Raw genomic sequence first — 23,278 nt, 5'->3', positions numbered from 1 at the left:
TAAACAAATTTTGCACTCGGTTTAATTTTGCTTTCGTTTGTTTATTAATGAGTTACAATCCGAATTGACACATAACTTGCACTTTTTGTTTTATTTGCACTCACTAGCCACTATAAATGTAAATTTTGCATCCCAGAAAATTATACAAAATTTGCACCCCTTTCCCCCTACCTCAATTTCTTTTGTATAAAGTGAGGATCATATCATCATGTTTCCTACCTTGCTCACAAACAAATAACACTCCTACCCCCATTATCTTTCGTATATGGTGAGAACTACACTATTTTACTTCCTATTTTGCTTCTCACAAACAAATAAGACAAAGCCAAAACCGAAGCAAAATTAAACCAGAATTCACAAACCTATTTGCAATCCCATGAATTTACACCAGTGCAAATGAAATTCACACTGCAAACAAAGCCTTTGTGACAAGAAAATTATATTAGTCGACTAAACAGAGCTACTGGGTTTGAGTAATATGGATTCTATCCTTCTTTATGTCAAAACAACATACTTTCACCTCGCTTGAACAATACTGTCATTGAGGACTGGTTGAGTAACATCTATGGGAGGACTGGAATTAGCTTTCATGCCTGAGTTTGGAACAAACGTTGAAGTACTGCTGCTAGCTTGAGTGCTGATAATATCGTTGAATTGCCAATCCGTTAAATAGCCAGGCTTGTATGTGACTTCGCCCACTTCAATGTCTCCAGCTAGCATGGCCACAACACGTGACATGGATGGTCGTAGTGTTGGTGATGCTTGAGTACACAAGAGAGCTATTCCTATGAGTCGGTGAGCTTCACTTTCATTAAACTCTTTCAGTTTTCGATCCACCAATTCCAGTTCACGGTGATTTTCACGTAGATTCCATGCCTAAAGAATTAAGAAATGATGGTGTTAAGAAGGAATGCTATAAGTGGTACCACTATACAGTAGATAAATTCGGTAAGTTGTTTCTTCTAATACCCATTCAAGAAGATATATTTTCTCTGAAACCAAATTTGAGTAGTCAGTATTTGGCCTTCCACTAAGAACCTCAAGAGCAACAACTCCAAATCCAAAGACATCAGCCTTTTCTGTTAGATGCCCACGCATAGCATACTCTGGTGCGAGATATCCACTACAAAGGCAAAACCAAGAAGTGGAATCGTTAATTTAAATTGGAAAAGATTAGTAATATGCAACTTGTTATGATTTAATACAAGTAATATGCAGTTATGGGAGATCACATTGTTCCTGCAACTCGGGTGCTGATATGCGTCTTCTTTTCATCATATAACTTGGCCAAACCAAAATCTGAAATTTTGGGGTTCAAATCGGCATCAAGCAGAATGTTACTAGCCTTCACATCTCTGTGTACAATCCTTGGACTGGATTCTTCATGGAGATAAGCTAGGCCTCTTGCTGCCCCCAAGCAAATTGCATAGCGTGTCGTCCAATCAAGATATAGATGAGTATTTCCTGCAAATTTGCTCCAATTTTATACAGATTTATCTTTATGCATCCTGTTCAGAGCATAAAACATAGTGCTGAGATAAGTTCATACCAAAGAGTGCCTGATCAAGGCTCTTGTTTTCAAGATACTCGTAAACGAGGAGTCGTTTATCTCCCTCGATACAGCATCCATATAACTTTACAAGGTTGCGATGTTGAACAGCAGATATTGTAGAAATCTCTGCTACAAATTGCCTCTTTCCCTGGGGGGATACTACTGAGAGTTGTTTCACAGCCACATCCCTCCCATCAGAATGTTTTCCCTGCATAAATTTTCAGTATAAATTTATGGATGTATCTACTCTTATTATGAAAAATATCTGCAATATTCTTTTGCTTTAAATATCTGCAATGTTTATCAAGCATGCAAAAGGGAAAACAATATGATTAAATTAATACCAATTGATCAATGCTAGCAAGCAAAACTTTTCCAGAGTTCAGAGCCTTACAGGCATGACAGGAACCAAGGGAACACAACTAGAAAACAACGGTTGATATTGGCCCCATCATGTCTATACTCTGTAGAGCATCAAAGTCTGGCTAGAAATTCACAGAACACATTGAGTGTTTCTAAAAACAGACCAGACCTATGGTCAGATTGGGTTCAATCAGACTGAAAAGATAAAAGTCAAAATTGGTTTGATTCTCCGAAAATCACACTTTTATAAAAAAAAAAAAATAAGATTTTAATTAAAACGTAACAGTGAACCTTGAAGCAGTTGACCAATGATAGAATTAAACTGGGTTCATGATAGTTTTTTTTTTTTTCCAAAAGTTGGCATTGATTGTCAATAGAACACACTGTATTTTTAACCTGGGTATAAGGTGAGTGAGATAAAAATGTTCTACACATTAAACGTATAAATTTCTGTTTTTTATCCTTTTATTTTCACCTTGTTAATTGATATTTACTATTCTATATATGTAAATATTAAAATGATTTCATAAATAAAGGGGATCTTACCAACCCAATCATGGTTGGACCCGGTTCTTTATCTACATTGAAAAGATGGTTTGATTACAAGTAGGTTATTTTTTCTTTTTATAAATTGGAATAAATGCATCCACAGGAACACCTATATAGTGCAGCCAACTCAATGTTCTCATGTTGTCGTTACATGCTTATTCATGAAGTATGCATAAACAATGATGATAACACCCTATGGCTTAGGCAACTAGTATGAATCTAAGGTTAATTTGTTTAACAATCTCTTGGTACAAACAAATAAAATCCAATTCTATCTTTTGACTATGACCTCAACTTGTCGCATAATCTGTATCTATATCTACATCTATATCTATAATACTATTAAAAGTACAAATGAGCTTGTGGAACTTTTTCTTCTTGATTAAAATACCCCTATTTTTGAATTTGGTCTCTCTCTAATTGTGAGGACAGAAAATGTAATTTAAATTACAAATTTTCACCTCATTTAATTCACCCTTATCAAGTCTAATATTTAAGGTATTAATTCTCATACTCTCTCATTAAATCTTATATTTAAGGTATTTTTCTCACCAATAAATTCTACAAATTGGATAATTTATATTCAATACTTTCTAACAATATAAAACCCATGTTTTTTAAAACTGACCTAAAAGCAAAACCATTCTTCTGTACAAGTGGTGGATATGCAATTCAACCATCCATGTCAAATGGGTTAACCTATGATATCATAGTTAAATAAGTTTTTAAATATAAATAAGTATAGCATTACAAAAAAATAAAAAAATTGTAGAAAAAATGGGCACATATCTTATAGTTTATGTTAACCATACCATAGTTGTCAAGGTGTTGCGTAGGTGACTAGGTGCCCTTGGCTGAGCACCCTCCCTAAATGCCTGACCTATAGAAACAAGACACCAGCCTTGGCGATAAGGTGTCAACCCAAGTGACAAAAATGACAAAGTGGATGCCTTATTATAACATCATTTATATTACATCTTATTAACATTGTTAGAGAATAAAAGCCTATTCAGGGACTTCACCTAATAGCTTAAGCTTTTAGGTTGAACAGTTCCTTGAGATGGTATCGGAGCCTTTTTGATCAAGTGGTCTAGTGTTTGATCCTTGCTGCCCCCATTACAATTAATTAACTTTAAGCACAAGGTAAGTGTGGGCCTGTGCTTGTCCATGCATCAAGCCCGATGGGCTTTTGCATGACCTATTCAGGGACCTCACCTAATAGCTTAAGCTTTTAGGTTGAACAGTTCCTTGAGAAATATGTTTTGTTAATACATTCTATTATATAGTATGCTATCATTTATTCTTTGTTTTAATGTTTTACTACTGAAATTTAAAAGATCAAAGAGTTTGACTGTTTGAGAAGGGAAAAAAGAAAGAATGCATGGAAGTATAAAGAGGTTTCTTTTTTTTTTTTTTTGTTTTTATTCTCTCTTTCTTTCTTACATCTTGAATTTTTATCATCCATGTTTTAATGTTTTACCATGCTATCATCCTTGTTCTTTTTCTATTCTACTTTCCATCTTGAATTTTTATCATACAAGTTATAACCTTCTTTAGTTGTTAGTAGATATGAAATTGCTCTTTTAGATACTGAGTATTATTTTTGAAAATAATGAAATTAATATATTTACAAGATTTTATCTTTTAGATATGATGGTTTTCCAAGTTTTGTTAAGGAAATTTAAAGTTCTTAATAAAAAGGATTGCTATTTTTTCAATTAATATGCATGCCGAATGGTATACAAAACTAGAGAGCTAACCAAAATTTAGTTCTTTACCTTATAAAGTTCTTATTGTCTAGGCAACTAGGTTACTAGGTGCCCCGGTGTCACCAAAAATCACCTAGATGCCTTGACAACTGTGAATCATATTAAAGAAAAATAAGTGTGATATACAGGGATTGTTTTAATGATGATGGGAGTGAAATATGAAATTTAAAATTGACCCAAAAATAAAATTGTTTTCCCATCTACTGGCAGATCAACTATTCAATCTTTCAGGTCAAATGTTTTAACCCTTGATCTCACTGTTAAATAGTAAAAATAAAAAAGTTAAAAACATAAAAGAATTATGAAAAATACCTGAATTTTGTAGAAAACATTTGGGCACAACTCTAATATTATATATTCTATCATATTAAACAAAAATTAGTGTGACAAATAATAATTGTTTTTATAAACATAGAATTATAAAAATTTGGACACATTATTACTATCATCATCATCATCATCATTTAAAATGTCATGTGCAAAACACGTGTGTATTTGCTAGTGCAATATAAATGGTAAATCTAATTAAATCTTACCTTGTAAACAGGTCCAAATCCACCCTCCCCTAACTTATTTTTAGGATTGAAGTCCTCTGTGGAAGATCTCAGTTCAACATAACTAAAAATGTTGGCTTTGGGAGTCATTGATAAAATCTCTGCAATTTATAAATAGATAGGTTATAACTCTTGCAATGGGCTATTTTGCAATGCAATCCTATTACACTTTCTAATGTGATCCGATTAATTTTATTAATAACAAGCATAGTTTGATAGAAATAAGCCAATACACAGTCTTGCATGCTTGATCAAAATCCCTGCTTCAGAGTTCTGTGCACAGTGTGTGCATTATCAAGCAGATTTATTTTTGAATCATATAAGCCAATAAATAAGCCCATGATTGTATAAGCTTCTGCTTTTAAGCTTTGGTCTGTGGTAAACAAAAATGTGACCAAGCGTTGTGAGTGTTTAAGTGTTTCTTTGAACATTCTGAAGTCAACACACTTTTATGCCCAAAAACAAAAAGCCTAAAATTAGGGCTTTAAAAACACAAATCCTGAAGCCTGTCTAAATGCAAGCTATCTTTCACATAACCTGAAACTTTATATTGGATAAGCCTCACAATAATTTATTAGAAAAAAAATTAGAAGCTATTTTGTTTTCCTGGTTCATTTTTCTAAGCCTTTTCCCGGTTCGTTATTGAATGTATCACAAAGTGTTCTTTATCATATGAGGCGTCATCTTGAAATAAAATTGGTTAAGAACTTTTGGTCTGAAGAACTTAAATGAACCAAAATAGTTTGCCATTAATCTTATGTGCTGTCCTAAAAAATCATCAACATTATTATTTACAACTAATTTAGATGCTATTATTTAACTTAGGGCAATTTGATTTCATGGAATGGCTTTTCTAAGGAATACCAAAAAACAATATCAATTTTTGTGTGTATGGAATGCACAAGGAGGCCCAAGTTCAATTCTTGTAAGCTCAAATTATTTTACAGTGAGAGGACTACACATTAGGTCTGCAGCCTTGCCTAAAATCAGGGCTGCTTGTGCAGGCTCAGGCTGAGCATTTGATAAAAATTGAATCAGCCCATCCCAAAACCAGTGTAAATTCTTCAAGCCAGGTACCTGACTTGCATCCCTTTCAAAAATGGAGAATGTAGATGGAGCATCATTAGGAAGGATTTAACAACTATTAGCTTTAAAATCAATAATAAGAATGTAGAATGTTGATTCATGGTCAGGGTTGTTAGAATGCTCGAGTCGGGGGTATTTTGGTCATTCTGGTGTATCTTATTGAAAGTGAAATGTCTATTGTATCTGAGTTTAAGTTATGTGTCCCATCTTCTATGAGGGACAAAATTGTCTTTCTTGTAACTTAAGTTTTATGAATAAAAGTCAAGTGGGTCGGCTAGGAGAGTGACTTTTGAACATCCTCTCTTCTAGTCTGGCCGAACACTCTTCTCCTCTCCTTCTTCTTCTTTCTCTTCTCTTTATTCTGTCTTCTTCTCTACTTTGACCTAGAAACAACTAGGGTTTATTCACATGGTATCAGAGCATTAAGGTCTCGTGTTCTTTTTCTTGCTGCTGTCTTCTTCCTGGGTTCGCCGCCAGCTTCATAGTAGGTTTCATCATCCTACATCTGATCTGATTGAAGACTCGATAAAGGGCTGAAAAGGAGTTGCCGTTTTGAGGGCCTAGAGATGAGAATGCCTCTGGCCGGTGCTGTGGTGGTCGTTTAAGTGGTATACTAGCCCCTCTATTCAGTGTACGAAGAGGGCTGGGCGTATACAGGTATGGACACTGCTGTCGTGTGTTCAGAAATGGACTGTGAATGCTGATTTTTTTTTTGTGCTTCAAAAGTTAGTTGTTGTGGTGCTGGGTGAAACTGATATACATATCAGTCATGTTTTTTTTTTGTGTTTTCTTACTCGCATGTGTGCTGAAAGAAGAGTAGTAGACTGCTGATGTCCACGACAGCAATGGTGTGGTGTTGATTGTGTTGTAGTGGCTGACATATCTATGATTCTAAATGCTTAAAAGTGAACCCCTAGACCTTGTGTGTAATCAGTTCTGCAGTATGAAGAACAAGTGTTCGATGAAATGACTGAGTAATTTCAGTAGTGGTGTGTTGGTGGTAGATGGTCCTGCAGTGTGCAGTCCAAGTGTTTGATGTGTTGACTGAATGATTTCAGCTTTAGAGTGTAGTGTGTAATGTGCAGTTGAAGAAAATGGGTTGGTGGTATCATAAGTGAGATAAGTCTTGTGACAAGTGTCAGATTGTGGTGTATATTCAAAGGAGAACTAATTGAGATGGCTTCAACTGTAGTTGGGAATGACAACAAAACATGCATCATGCTTTCTTCAGATTATCTAAGTGTTCAAATGACATCCATCAAGTTGAATGGTGAGAACTATGTACCATGGGCAAAATCTGTAGAGGTGTTCTTGAAGGCCAAGAAGAAAGTAAAACATGTGAGGGAGGAGAAACCTTCCTCTGATTCTCCTGAGTTTAGTGATTGGGAACAAGATGATGCATAGATAATGACATGGCTTTGGAACAACATGGAACCAAAGATTAGTGTGAACTTCATGTTCCTAGATACAACCAAAGAGATTTGGGATCATGCTAAAAAGTTGTACTCTGGACAAGACAACACAACTAGGGTATATCAGTTATACCAAGAGTACTTCAATTTGAAGCAAGGAAGTCAAAGCTTAGAAGAGTATTATGCAAGTTTGAGGAACATCCGCATTGAGCTAAATGTGTATCACCCTCTAACATCAGATGTCCAGATCCAACAACAGCAACGTGAACAGCTCGATGTGACTAGGTTTCTTGTGGGCTTGAAGGCTGAGTATGAGCCTGTCAGAGCACAGATATTGGGGGGATCAGCTCTCCCCTCACTTGAAGAAGTTTTTGCCCGTCTTAAGAAGACATCCATTGAGCCGGTGGAACATTCTTCCTTCTCTGATAGATCTAGTTTGGTAGTGACTAAAGGGAGTGGTCGTGGAAGTAGAAGTGGTGGTGGCGCAGTGGCCCTCCAAGCAACTATGGTGGATACATGTTTAACCGGGCCAGTGGCCGGACTGGAGGCCGTGAGTCAGAGGGAGGCCGTGGAAAAGGAAGGGGTAATGCTTAGAGAAAATGTACACATTGTGGCTTAGAGGGGCACATAGTTAATTTCTGCTATGATTTGCGTGGTCCACCCAACACTTGGGCTCACCATGTTACATCTAAGGGTAGTAGCACAATTACTGAAAGCCAGCAAACTGCCCCAACCCCCTCCACACCCACTTGTGCTTCCGGGTTGGAAATGGTGTGTACCACGGGCAATATATGAGTAGTTTCTTCAAACATCTCAGCAGGACACAGCTACACTTGCCCATTCAGGTATGACTTGTTTAGCTTCCAAAGCCTCACCCTGGATCATTGATTCTAGAGCTTCGGACCATATGTCTGGGACTCCTGATGTAATTTCTTCCCTTTCTCGCACCTCCACATATCAGACAGCTACACTTGCTAATGGTTCTACATCTCCTATTTGTGGTGTTGGTGATGTTGATCTCTCCTCATTGTCATTAGCATCTGTTTTATATGTTCCTAAGTTCCTTTTTAACCTTATGTCTATTAGCAAATTAACCAAGTCCCTTAATTGTTCTGTAACCTTCTACCCTTCTTCTTGTGTGTTTTAGGATCTCAAGATGGGGACGGAGATTGGTGGAGGGCATGAAGCCGGTGGTTTGTACCATGTGATGGCCATCTAGTGGCTTTTCAGTCGTCTCTTACTCCTCCCCAATGGCACTGCAGACTTGGTCATCCCTCTCTCAAGACTTTGAAGCTGCTAGTTCCATCCTTGAGTCATCTTTCATCATTAGATTGTGAGTCATGTCAGTTGGGAAAACATCATCGTCTCATTTAGTCCAAGAATTGATAGTCGCGTCTCAAGTCCTTTTGTTTTAGTTCATTCTGATGTATGGGGTCCAGTTAAAGTGGTGTCATACAATGGGTTTAAGTATTTTGTAATCTTTGTTGATGACTTTTCAAGGATGACATGGATCTATCTTATGAAAGACTGTAGTGAATTGTTCTCTATTTTTCAGAAATTTCACGCTGAAATACGCACTCAATTTGGTGTTCATATGAAAATACTTCGCTCCGATGCCAAAGAATATATCTCCTCATCATTTCAGCAATACCTAGAACATCATGGAATAATTCATCAAACTTCTTGTGCCAACACCCCGCAACAAAACGGTGTAGCTGAATGGAAAAATAGACATCTTCTTGAAACTGCTCGGTCCTTGATGATCAATATGCATGTCCCAAAGCACTTTTGGAGTGATGTTGTTCTTACATCCCGTTTTTTGCTAAATCGGATGCCCATGTCAATCCTTGGAAGTCAATCCCCTTTCTCCGTGTTGTTCCCCACTTTGTCTCCCTTTCCTCTCACCCCAAGAGTCTTTGGTTGTGTGGCCTGGAGTAGACAAGCTAGATGCTCGAGCTACGAAGTGTATTTTTCTTGGCTATTCAAGGACTCAAAAAGGGTACAAGTGTTATAACCCTAAGTTTCATAAATCGTTTGTGTGCCCTGATGTCACCTTCTTTGATCAGTTCCTTTTTTCTCCGATGTCGGGGTCTCTTCTTCTCCCTCTGTGGTTCCTCTTCCTATTCCGGTTGTGGACCCCCTTCCCGTTGCTCCCACTCCTACTGCAGAGGCACATCATATGCCTGTTACTACAGAGAGGCCACCAATTACTCAAGTGTATACCGGCAGAAGTGCTTCGGCTCCTCCTCCACTTCAGTACCCATCGACAGATCCTGCTACTGCTCCTTCTCCCTCAGAACTTCATCTCCCTATTGCTTTGCGGAAAGGTAAACGTACTTGTACTTCTCATCCCATTTCAGACTATGTTTCCACTGCTCACCTTTCTGCTTCTCATTGAAAGTTTATATCATTACTCTCATCTGTTCCCATTCCCAAGACTGTACAGGAAGCCCTTATCTCTCTAGGGTGACGGCAAGCCATGGAAGAAGAACTCTCTGCTCTACAGCATAATCATACATGGGAACTCACCACCCTTCCTCCTGGTAAGCACACTGTTGGGTGTAAATGGGTCTATACAGTGAAGAATCTTCCTGATGGCAGTGTGGAACGATTGAAGGCACGGTTAGTGGCCAAGGGCTATTCTCAGTTATATGGTGTGGACTATATGGGGACATTCTCTCCTGTGGCTAAAATTGGTTCAGTTCGGGTGTTGATCTCATTGGCTACTATGTATGATTGGCCTCTCCTACAACTTGACATAAAAAATGCCTTCCTACATGGTGATCTTGTTGAGGAGGTGTATATAGAGCAACCACTAGGGTTTGTTGCTCAAGGGGAGGCTGGTAAGGTGTGCAAGCTCAAAAAGGCAATCTATGGACTGAAACAATCTCCTCGTGCATGGTTCGGCAGGTTCAGTGAAGTGGTGAAGGCCTTTGGGATGAAACAGTGTCAGGTTGATCATTCTGTGTTTAGCTATAACTCAAAAGATGGAAGAATCTTGCTAGTCGTGTATGTGGATGATATTATCATAACTGGAAGTGACAGCAATGGAATTGATTGGCAGAAAAAATTCTTACAAGACCACTTCAATACGAAAGATCTAGGGAAGCTAAAGTATTTCTTAGGAATAGAAGTTGCAAGGTCAAAACAGGGGATCAACCTATGTCAAAGGAAATATGTTCTTAATCTACTTGAAGAAATAGGGTTGTTAGGTGCTAAACTTGCAGAGACTCCTATGGAACTCAATGCCAAGCTAAGTGTGGATGTAGGTGAAGAGTTTGATGATCCTGGAAGATACAGAAGGTTGGTGGGAAAGTTGAACTACCTGACCATTACCTGACTAGATATATCATTTGCTGTGAGTGTGGTGAATCAGTTTATGCAACATCCCCGGGTTCCTCACTAGGAAGCTGTTCTGAGAATTGTTGGGTACCTAAAGAATGCTCCAGGTCGTGGTTTGTTATACCAAAAGGGAGGAACTCTTGAGATAGTAGGGTACACATATACTGACTGGGCTGGCTCTATATCAGACAGGAGGTCAACCACATGGTATTGTACCTTCCTGGGTGGCAATCTTGTAACTTGGAAGAGCAAGAAGCAAACGGTGGTGGTAAGAAGTAGTGCGGAAGCAGAGTACAGGGCTATGGCCCATACCACGTGTGAACTAGTATGGATGAAGAACCTACTATAGGAGATGGGTTTCTCAATTGACAAACCCATGAAACTATACTGTGATAACCAAGCTGCTATTCACATCTCATCCAATCCTGTCTTCCATGAAAGAACTAAACATATTGAGGTGGATTGTCACTTTGTGAGAGAGAAAGTGATAAGTGGGGTAATAACTACATTTCATGTGAGCTCAGGAAATCAGTGGGCAGATCTCTTCACAAAAGGATTGTCTCAGGGAAGAATAGATTACATTTGTAACAAGCTGGGACTATAATGATATATACTCTCCAACTTGAGGGGGAGTGTTAGAATGCTCGAGTCAAGGGTATTTTGGTCATTCTGGTGTATCTTAATGAAAGTGAAATGTCTATTGTATCTGAGTTTAAGTTATGTGTCCCATCTTCTATGAGGGACAAAATTGTCTTTCTTGTAACTTAAGTTTTATGAATAAAAGTCAAGTGGGTCGGCTAGGAGAGTGACTTTTGAACATCCTCTCTTCTAGTCTGGCCGAACACTCTTCTCCTCTCCTTCTTTCTCTTCTCTTTCTTCCGTCTTCTTCTCTACTTTGACCTAGAAACAACTAGGGTTTATTCACAAGTTGGAGGTGCTTTCATCAAGTGCATCAATCATTTCCAATCTATAACTCACTATTTCTCATCAAAAGTTTCTTTAAGTTTGTTGAATGCCAAAGCATGTTTCTGTGTTATGGGTTGGGTATGTTTCTTCATTCATGTTATTTTGACTCTGTTTGGTTGCAGTATGAATTTCATTTGCACTGGTGTAACTGTGTAAATACGTGGGACTGAAAATAGGCTGGGTGTAAATTCTGGTTTACTTTTCCATCAGATCTGACATTGTCTCATTTGTTTGTGAGCAAGTAAAATGGTGTGGTACCACCTTAAATGAAAAAGCATGGATATAGGAGGAGGATTATTTGTTTGGAACTTGGAAGTGAAGTAGGAAGCAAGGTGATGTAGTTCCCACTTAATATGAGAGACAATTTTTGGAGGAAAGTGGTGCAAATTTTACATCAGTTTTTAAGTTGCAACATTTACACAGCCAGCAAGTGCAAATGAGACAAAAAGTTCAAGTTTTGTATCATGTAGAAGTGTAAATCATAGTTACAAACAGACAGATGCAAAACTGAACCGGGTGCAAAATTTGTATCTGGTACAGATTTGCACTGCAAACAAACCTAGCCTCCACAACTTCTATTCTGGTTGATATTTTCAATAAATGTGGACAAAGGGACAATGACCACTAGTGGTATAATGGAGGACACAATAATCAGCAGAGGACAAAAAGGTCTAGAAAGCTTTTTTTTTACTGTAGCTTCCCCATTTCCGTCCAAAATGGAGAAAAAATGGATAAATATACTGCACATGGTAGCTGACATAAGATAAAAATAGATGAACCCACTATCAATACTAAAATCAATATATTACCTTCATCCTCGAGGATGCTTTTTCTTTTCCTTTGTCTTATATAGAAGAAAGCAAAGACGGATGTAGAGATGGCAATTGTAACAGCAACTACAATACCGACAATCAAGACCGTCCTTTTCCATGAAGGTGATGTTTGATCTCCACGTACAGTTGGTGTGAAATCTACTCGTGAAATTCATTATCCGTATTTAATAGAATATCAGTTGAATATCTAACACAGTATTTTGATAAGCCAACATTCATCACTTTGGGGGCGCGTTTAATCAAATTCTATGTGATATTACCTGGACTGAACTTTATGGCTGAAATGGATGATCCGTAATAGCCGTCTTCAGGTATTCTCTGAGTACCTTTTCCAGCCCAGAAAAGATGAATTTCAACATAGTTCTCTGTTACATTAACCTTGAAATCCTTTGAAATGCCTATAAACATTCCATCTGCTTCCTTTGCTATTTCAAAGTCTTTTATTTGCAGAGCCCCCTGTAGCATTAAATTTGTTACTACACCAAGTACATAAAAGCTTTAAAATTGGAAAGTTATTCTATAAATAATAGGCGGTGAAAAACAATTCACAACTTGCTTACAATGAGATTCCATTTACATTAATGCAAATTTATAGGAGAATAAATCAGGAGTGTAATTTTTTGTTCACTTTCACTTGGGGTTTCACTTTACTTTTCCTTGGGTCTTATTTTACTTCATTTAGACTGCAGACAAACAAAACAGAGTAAAATTTAAAACAAAACTAAATCAGAATTTGCATTCATCTTATGTGCACTCCCTTTTGCACTGGTATAAATGAAATTGCATTGCGACAAACTAGGATTAAGAGGAATTATCTAAACCTCTCCCTTTATGCTTTTCACAATGTTTAAAACTACCTGCAACTGCATATACCACCAAAGGTCCTCCCTATCAGAGATAGTCCACCAAAATGCAAATACAGAAAATGTTAAGTTACTATTCTATCCATAATAAATTGTGTTTCCATACATACATACATATCTAAGTACATGATCAAATCACCACCACCCTGTAGATGACCGATACACCTGAACTAACAAAATGTATGAGTGTGAGGGAAGATCAATGCTAGGTCTTAATTTATTAAGATGGACCGTCCTTTTCAATGTGGATCTTTCCAACCATGTTGACGACATAGTTAAATGTTTATATTTTGGCATCCCATTGGACAATCAGATCAATGTGCTTCCTTGCTTCCTCATGGTATTATAATTTATGAATCTGATCCAATTGAACATCAATACATAAAAAAAATAATGCACTTCCATGATCTTGTATATAGATGGTCTATGGTCTTAGTTGTAGAACCATTAATTTTTTTCTTTTAGTTTGCTTTTCATACAGAAATTGTTTAGCATCTGTTTAAGGGTACTTTCGTCACATCAAATTATATCAAATAATGTCAAGTGGGTTAAGATCAATTTTGTCACCTAGAAATTATTTCTACATGAAGTGCACTACTCCTATTATGAGACGAAATGGTAACTTAGATTAACTGAGAAACTGACTAAAGCCTTTTCGACAAGAGGTTATCAGAGGTATCTAAATGTTGGAGGGAAGCTTTACATAGTTTATATTACAACCATTATTAAATATATCACAAGTTTGTGGACAAAAGCATGTTTTAAGTACCAGTATTGATTACCATGAAAGCAAGATCTGTAAATATTATGATATAATTGGATTGGTAAAAGAATACTAGTACGAAGTTAATAGGAGATCTGGGGCTTTCATGTTGCCAAGATTCATAATCCTGTGTTTACAATGGTCTTGTGTTGCATTTAAACCTTTCAAGTTAAGAGCTTAAACTCTTAAGAAAAAAAAAATAGTTATTATAGCTTGGGATTATTTTAACTTCGTAGAACATTTTTATTCTTTCTTTTTTCTAATCTAAGAAAAGTATTGACCAAGATAAAAAAACAAGACCCAATAGAAGAAATGAACTGATTTGTTTAATTGATACTACTAATGTAACATTAGCATATGTTGTTCAGTAAAAAACTCTAACTTCATCTTCTACATCATTTACCGCAATCCATCTTAAAGCACAAAATTCAAGAAAAAAGTTGGAACTTTAATAAGAACCTGAGACGAGTTATGTTTTATTCAATCTCTTAGGACCTAGTAAATCTACTACAGGTAAATGGGCATAGTTTTGTTATTTGAAAATTTTAAACTGTTAAAGGCTAGAGGGTGAAGGTTGAGATAAGTGATACCAAAAAGTTTCAGATCCTTGAATATTAAAAGATATATCTCTTAAATCACAATACCTGAATATAAATATCAAAGATTCGCCTTCCAAGAAACTTCCAGGAATTGGCTGCCCAATCAAATCCTGTTTCTGCAAAATATAGACTTACCGTATACATTCCATTCTCCATACCTAGGCCGTAGTACCTTAGAGATCCTGGAGATAACCTTGATTGTTGAAAGAAGGCTACTGTTAAAGTACCTCCACCTTGAATTGGTCTCACGGTGCTTTGGAGGTAACTGGGATTTTCTCTATCAAAAAATATTCCAGCATTGCTAACTGCCCATTTTCTATTGTCTGTAACGAAGTATGATGCTGCGCTAATGTTATAAGTTTCTCCTTCAAATTCATCTCCATTAGAATCTTTCATTGTTTTGTCACCACACTTGATTGCAAATTTGGCATCTGTAAACAAATGAATAGAATAAAACCAGTAGTTTAATTTAGTTTCTATTTATTGCATTTGAAATATGAATCGTCTTTTTATAATTTATCACATTTTACAAAAGAAAATATTTGCCTTTCATTAGTACAGTAATCAATGGTTCCAATATAGAATTTAGTGGCCGATGCATCTTTTTAATCATCATGTTCTATTAAATTTAATATAGGCATGTACAATGGTATATGATACCAAGGATCTCTAGTGTAGGGCCTATCTATTATTTCATCTACATCACAATAACAATGACAACAACAACAACAACAATACTAATACTAATACTAATACTACTAATACTACTACTACTACTACTACTACTACTAATAATAATAATAATAATAATAATAATAATAAATAAATAAATAAATAAAAATGTTTATAAAGTCCTAGAGTTTAGCTGATTCCACATATTGTGTGTGTATCTATATCTATATCTATCTATCTATCCATATATATATGGTTAATACTTGCACACATGCAGAGCACATTTTCTTACACTAGTTGATATATGGTGTTTGCATTAGACTTTCACGATTTGCACAGAATCCAATGCAAACATCTGCTTCATATATATATATATATATATATATGTTTTGGAGCAGCTACAGTAATCCGAACCAGTGAAGAAGGAAGAAGACAAGAGAAAGAGAGAACAGGAGGGTTTAGTCGAAACTGATTAGTCTCCCATTCAGTCGACCCCCTTATGTTTATTAGGTTCTAATTACACTTACAGAGACTAAACTGCCCTCACTTAAGTGTGGGGCAGAGTACTCTAATAAAACAGCCACATAAGCAAAGTACTTAACTGACATGAGATTACTAAACTACCCCTATTCGGCTCACTCTAACACTCCCCCTCAAGCTGGAGAATATATGTCATATAATCCCAGCTTGTTACATAGATGGTTCACTTTCCCTGAGTTTAGAGCTTTTGTAAACAAATCTGCCCATTGATCATTCGAGCCCACATGTTCTGTGTTTATCTCTCCAACAAGGACCTTCTCCCTCACAAAGTGGCAATCAACCTCTATGTGCTTTGTTCTCTCATGAAATACAGGATTGGATGAGATATGGAGTGCAGCTTGGTTGTCACAATACAGTCTCATAGGTTTATCCATGTGAAACCCAATTTCTTGTAGAAGATTCCTCAACCACACTAACTCACAGGTAGTATGTGCCATGGCCTTATACTCAGCTTCAGCACTACTTCTGGCCACAACCGTCTGCTTTTTACTCTTCCACGTCACAAGATTTCCTCCAAGAAATGTGCAATAGCCCGTAGTAGATCTTCTATCATTCACTGAGCCTGCCCAGTCTGCATCTGTATACCCCACTACTTCAAGTTTTCCTCCTGGTTTATACAATAGTCCACGGCCTGGAGCTCCTTTCAAATACCTCAAAATTCTAAGAATTGCATCCCAGTGAAGTATACGAAGGTTCTACATGAATTGGCTCACCACACTGACTGCAAAGGATATGTCGGGTCTTGTGACAGTCAGATAGTTCAGCTTCCCCACTAGTCGTCTATACCTTCCAAGATCTTCAAATACTTCTCTTGTATCACTGCTCAACTTAACATTTGGTTCCATAGGGGTCTCAGCCGGTTTTGCACCTAACAGTCCTGTTTCTTCCAATAGATCAAGAACATATTTTCTTAGGCACAGATTTACACCTTGTTTTGACTTGGAAACCTCTATTCCCAAGAAATATTTCAATGTTCCAAGATCTTTTGTTTGGAAATGATGTTGCAGAAATACCTTTAATTTGCCAATCCCCAATTTATCACTGCCAGTAATGACAATATCATCCACATAGACCACTAATAGAATCTTCCCAGCTTCTAAGTCATAGCTGAACACTGAGTGATCTACCTGGCACTGCTTCATTCCAAAACTCTTCACCACTTCACTGAACTTCCCAAACCAAAAACGCGGCGATTGTGTCAGCCCATAAATTGCCTTCTTCAATCTGCATGCCTTACCATCCTCCCCCTGAGCAACAAACCCAGGTGGTTGCTCCATATATACCTCCTCCGCAAGATCACCATGGAGAAAGGCATTCTTTATATCAACCTGAAACAAAGGCCAATCATACATAACTGCCAGGGAAATTAGTACACGAACAGAACCAATCTTAGCCACCGGAGAGAATGTCTCCATGTAGTCCACTCCATACAACTGTGAGTAACCTTTAGCAACAAGTCTGGACTTCAGACGCTCCACACTACCATCTGGCAAGTATTTCACAGTATACACCCATTTACATCCCACAACATGCTTACCAGGTGGGAGAGTAGTAAGTTCCCACGTTTGAGTATGTTGAAGAGCAGAAAGTTCCTCCTCCATTGCCCGCCGCCAATCAGGTGAACTGAGAGCTTCTTGAACATTGTTAGGTATGGAAATAGAGGATAAAAGGGAAACAAACTGGCGGTGTGATGTAGAAAGACGAGATAATGAAACAAAATTGGAAATGGGATGGAGGGTAGAACTGCGTTTACCTTTCCGTAAGGCAATGGGTAGGTCAATGTCTGAAGGTTCAACAATAGGAGCCATGAGAGGATCCGCAAATGAGGTAGAAGCTGGAGGAGGGGCCGGTGTTGTTCGACGTGTATACACTTGCCGGATTGGTGGACGTTCGGTGGTGATCTACACGGGATGAGGTGATGAGTCTACTCCAACAACAGCATCTGGAACTGGATCACTGACAGGGAGAGGAAGAGGAAGTGCGGGTGGAGACGAAGGCACTTCAGGACTTGAGAAGAAGGGGACTGACTCAAAAAATGTGGCATCAGGGCAGACATAGCACTTCCGGGTAATGGGGTTATAACACTTGTACCCTTTTTGAGTCCGTGAGTAGCCAAGGAAGACACATTTAATTGAGCGTGCATCTAGCTTGTCTATTCCAGGGCTCAGATTTTGGACAAGGCACACACAACCAAAGACACGAGGAATTAATGGGAATGGAGATAAAGTGGAAAACAAGATAGAGAAGGGGGACCGACCATGAAGGATGGAGGGCATCCGATTAATGAGAAAACATGCAGTGAGTACAACATCACTCCAAAAATGTTTAGGAACATTCATGTGGTGAAGAATAGATCGAGCAGTTTCAAGAAGCTGACGGTTCTTCCGTTCAGCTACCCCATTTTGTTGAGGGGTGTATGCACATGATGTCTGATGAATAATGCCATGCTGTTCTAAATATTGTTGAAATGAAGTAAGAAAGTATTCACGACCATTATCTGAACGGAGAATTTTGATTGGAACATCAAATTGTGTGCGTATTTCAGCATGGAATTTTTGAAAAATGGAAAACAATTCACTTCTTTCTTTCATTAAGTAAATCCATGTCATTCTTGAACAATCATCAATAAAGGAGACAAAATACTTGTACCCATTATAAGACTATTTTGATTGGACCCCAAACATCTAAATGAACCAAAGAAAAGGACTCAACATACGACTCTTAACTCTTGGACTGAAGGACACACGACGATGTTTCCCAAACTGACATGACTCACATTGCAAAACTGACAAATGACTCAATGACGGGACCAAAATCTTGAGAGCCTTGAGAGATGGATGTCCCAGTCGGCAATGCCATTGTAGAGGAGTAAGTGAAGTCTGAAGAGCAATTGAAGATCCACCACCGTTAAGATAATACAGTCCACCAACTTCATGCCCCCCACCAATCTTCTTCCCCGTCTTGAGATCCTGAAAAACACAAGTGGAAGGAAAGAAGGTAACAGAACAGTTAAGAGCTTTGGTTACTTTACTAACAAACATAAGATTGAATGGAAACTTAGGGACATATAAAACAGATGATAAGGGCACAAAAGCCATGTCAACATTACCAACACCACATATGGGGGATGAGGACCCATTGGCAAGTGTAACAGTTTGTGATGTGGAGGTTTCAGAAAGAGAAGAGAACACACCTGGAGTCCCGGTGATATGATCTGAGGCTCCAGAGTCAATAATCCAGGGAGGGGTTTTAGATGACATGCAAGCAATACCTGATTGGGCAAGTGTGGCAGTGGTATGTTGTGAAGTAGTTTGAAGGAACCGTTCATACTCATCACGCGGTACGCTCACCATTTCCCTCCCAGAGGTAGATGTAGATGTGGGAGGAGTTCGGTCTGCCAGTTTACTGTCACTGATATCAACCTCACCTGCTACAGCATGATTAGCCCATTTAGAGGGAGGGCTATGTAGATCATAACAGAAATTCACTGTGTCCCTCTCTACCACAATGTGTACATTTACTTGTAGAGTTATTCTTCCCACTGCCATGGCCTCCCCCTGAGTCACGACCACCCCGACTAATCATGGAACTGCCACGGCCTTCTCGGGGAGCATGACCTCCCTCTCTTGTACTATGTCCAACCCCTCTAGCTATCACAAGTGCTGATCTATCAGACTGTGTGAAGTTCTCTGTCTGTCCCAAAGAAATTCTACGAAGCATTGAGAATCCTTCCTCAAGTGTAGGAAGAGTAGAGCCCCCCAATATTTGGGCTCTAACTAGTTCATATTCCGGCTTCAGCCTCACTAAAAATCTTGTAACATCTAATTGCTCCCTTTGCTGTTGCTGAACTTTAATATTTGGAGTAAGGGGGTGATAGACATTGAGTTCATATAGTACTCTTCTAGTGTTTTGGTTCCTTGTTGTAAATCAAAATACTCCTAATAAAGCTGATACACTCTTGTTGTGTTATCTCGTCCAGAATATAGCTTCTTAGCATGCTCCCATATATCCTTAGCCGTATCAAGGAACATGAAGTTGGCACTAATTTTGGGTTCCATACTATTCCACAGCCAAGTCATGATTTGAGCATCTTCTTGCTCCCAATCATCAAACCTCCGGTGGCTTCTCATCTCTTACATGCTTTACTTTCTTCTTTGCCTTGAGAAACACTTCCACTGATGGAACATAGTTCTCCCCATTCAGCTTAATTGAGGTCATTTGTACCCCTAGGTAGTCGGAGGAAATTACCACATTAGGTTTCTGGTCATTGTAGCCATCTCCTATTGCTACCATTGTACTCTTTCACAGTTGCCTCTAACCTTACTTCTCAGCTACAAGCTGATTGATGTTGTTCACAGTTTGATACTTCAGCACCTTTTGCAGCCCCTAAACACAATAGTGGGAGCACACACTTGTTCTTCTTCACACTACTGCTGACTTCACACACCTACGACCCACATAAGCATCACAAGCACCACAACACAACAGTAGGCCCTCTTACAACCACTCAATAATAAAAAAAATTGTGCATCACAAGCACCACAACACAGTCAAACTGCTACACCCACTTCAGATTTGTTTAACACACTTAAGAAGGCATTACACGACCACAAGGAGCTTGGCAAGGTCACTGCATTCCACCTTACACCACTCGGCCACCTACAGCAGCCCTAACACCACTCAACAACTCACAGCAGCCCTACACCATTCGGCTACTGCACACACAGCCCTTCTTAGGTCAACAATGAACCTAGTTCTCTAGGTTCTAATCAGTACTAACTAATTCTTTAAGGGTTCCTACCCAGAAATACCAGTAACACAAAAGGACTAAATAACCAACCTTCCTTTGAGAGTATCAGCCAACCATTCACTGCTGAAATCACCTTCCTTGATGAAGAAAAATTGTGCGCAACAGAGAGTGAGCTGTGATGTCTCAGACCTAGGGCGAACCAACTCTCTCCATTAACTAACCAGAAACGAAGAAGAAGGTGCCACGAACACAGCTGAGATGCTTTGCAAGCGGAAGCAGGTCAGAAACCTCGCTCTGATACCATGTTTTGGAGCAGCTACAGTACTCCGAACCAGTGAAGAAGGAAGAAGAAGATGAGGAAGAAGACAAGAGAAAGAGAGAACAGGAGGGTTTAGTCGAAACTGATTAGTCTCCCATTCAGTCGACCCCCTTATGTTTATTAGGTTCTAATTACACTTACAAAGACTAAACTGCCCTCACTTAAGTGTGGGGTAGAGTACTCTAATAAAACAGCCACATAAGCAAAGTACTTAACTGACATGAGATTACTAAACTACCCCTATTCGGCTCACTCTAACAATATATATATATATATATATATATATATATATATATATATATTAGTGAAAGATAATATTATTAATTTAAAAACAATTGAAAAACAGTCCTCTTGAAGTATAGAACTGCTTGACTTTAGATGCAAAACCAGAAAACAAACAAACAAGAGAAGTTTAAGAAGAAGATGAGAGAGAGTTGGCAACAATGAGAGTTAGAGAGTGAGAGGTTCGAACTAAACCTCCCTCTAACACTCTAAAACATTTTATTAAGTTAATCTTTGAAATATTACAGAGAGGCCTTTGGGTGGGCAAGAAATTACAAAAACTGAGTATATAAGAGTATGGGCCCAAAATAAGGCCCATTACAGAGGAAAACATAAAATAACATAGAATGACAGTCTATGGGCCATTCGGCCCATCTCCTCTACACTCCCCCTCAAGCTGAGCATAGATGTTAATCATGCCAGCTTGCTAGTGTCATGTTGAAGCCTTGCCTTGGAAATACCCTTGGTGAGGAAATCTGCTAATTGTCCTTCAGAACTAATGAATGGAAGACACACTTCACCGGAAGAGACTCTTTCTCGACTAAAGTGTTTATCAACCTCAATATGTTTGGTTCTATCATGTTGTACTGGGTTGTGAGCAATGTTGATGGCAGCCTGATTATCACAGTACAACATCATGGGTTTGTCATGATCAATCCCAAGTTCTTCCATTAAGGACCTTAGCTAGAACAATTTCGAGACAACATGTGCCATGGCTCTATACTCTGCTTCTACGGAGGATCGAGCCACAACTGATTGTTTCTTACTCCTCCAAGAGACAACATTACCAGCCACTAGACTGCAATACCCTGAAGTAGATCTTCTATCATCAATATTTCCAGCCCAATCAGCATCAGTATAGGCTTCAAGTTTCAGATGACCATGCTTGGTAAATAGAATTCCTTTTCCTGGAGGGCCTTTCAGATAGCACAAAATCCGTTCTACTACTGCCATATGAGTATCTCTAGGAGCATGCATGAACTGGCTAATACAACTGACAACATAGGGAATATCTGGTCGAATCATGCACAAGTACAAAAACTTCCCAAGAAGTCTCTAAAAGACCCCTTTGTCTTCCAACAATGTTCCATCTGAAGCTGAAAGTTTGTGACTCATATCAATGGGAGTTGCAGCTGGTCTAGCACCCATTTTTCCAGTTTCAAACAGCAAATCAAGGACATATTTCCTCTGGGAAATAAGAATCCCATCCTTGGATCTAGCAACTTCTATGCCAAGGAAGTATCTCAACTCTCCCAGATCCTTAATATCAAATTTTGTATGGAGGAAAGACTTAAGGGCCCGAATGCCTGAGGCATCATCACCAATCACTATAATGTCATCAACATACACAATGAGATACACTGCTAGAGATCCACTTTTCTTCACAAAGAGAGTATGATCTGACTGTGTCTGAACATAGCCGAATTTAACAAGTGCAGCTCTAAATTTCTTGTTGAGCAAGAGCAAGAGAAGAGAGGAGAGGAGAGGAGAGAAGAGAGGAGAATCGAGTAGACTGAAAACCCTCCAGAATGCCGGGGGCGAGTGTAAGAGATATTATTTATATTGGCCCAGTCGTACAACATAAAAATGGGAGAAATTACAACAGTACCCTTGCGGTACTAAACCTGAGTACACAAAACAACTGTCAACACTCCCCCTCAAGTTGGAGCATAGATATCAATCATGTCCAACTTGTCACAAAGATCATGATGTCTGGAAAGGTTTAAACCCTTTGTAAAGATGTTTGCAAGCTGGTTCTCAAAATTGACATAGGGAGTACACACTTCGCCTGTGATAACTTTCTCTCTGATAAAATGCTTGTCAACTTCGATGTGTTTTGTTCTATCATGTAGCACTGGATTGGCAGCAATGCTTATAGCTGCTTTGTTATCACAGAATAGAGTTATAGGTTTGGACACTAGGAAACCCAACTCACCCAACAAATTCTTTATCCACATGCCTTCAGCAACCTCGTGGGCCATAGCACGATATTCAGCTTCAGCACTGGACCTAGCCACCACATTTTGCTTTTTACTCCTCCATGTAACAAGGTTCCCTCCTATA

General features: G+C 38.4%; 1 protein-coding gene across 3 annotated transcripts in view; it reads right to left on the bottom strand.

Annotated features, from left to right (window-relative positions):
- Positions 1-342: 342 nt before the first annotated feature.
- LOC148866995 (putative LRR receptor-like serine/threonine-protein kinase At1g56140) overlaps positions 343-23,278 on the bottom strand; it is a 69,590-nt gene continuing 46,654 nt past the window's right edge. For all 3 annotated transcript variants that reach the window (XM_088981601.1, XM_088981602.1, XM_088981603.1), the window contains 8 exons: positions 14,697-15,082; positions 12,687-12,882; positions 12,403-12,564; positions 4,770-4,888; positions 1,550-1,760; positions 1,233-1,464; positions 970-1,123; positions 343-876 (listed from right to left, as the gene is read on the bottom strand). In XM_088981601.1, the coding sequence (XP_088837727.1) occupies positions 517-876; positions 970-1,123; positions 1,233-1,464; positions 1,550-1,760; positions 4,770-4,888; positions 12,403-12,564; positions 12,687-12,882; positions 14,697-15,082 (1,820 nt within the window). In that variant the 3' untranslated portion in view covers positions 343-516. The remainder of the gene's footprint in view (positions 877-969; positions 1,124-1,232; positions 1,465-1,549; positions 1,761-4,769; positions 4,889-12,402; positions 12,565-12,686; positions 12,883-14,696; positions 15,083-23,278) is intronic.

The sequence above is a fragment of the Nelumbo lutea genome, chromosome 3 (assembly GCF_056320005.1).
Source record: "Nelumbo lutea isolate HS-2025 chromosome 3, American lotus-T2T, whole genome shotgun sequence".
Classification (NCBI taxonomy): domain Eukaryota; kingdom Viridiplantae; phylum Streptophyta; class Magnoliopsida; order Proteales; family Nelumbonaceae; genus Nelumbo; species Nelumbo lutea.
This window is presented reverse-complemented; position numbering and strand designations above follow the sequence as displayed.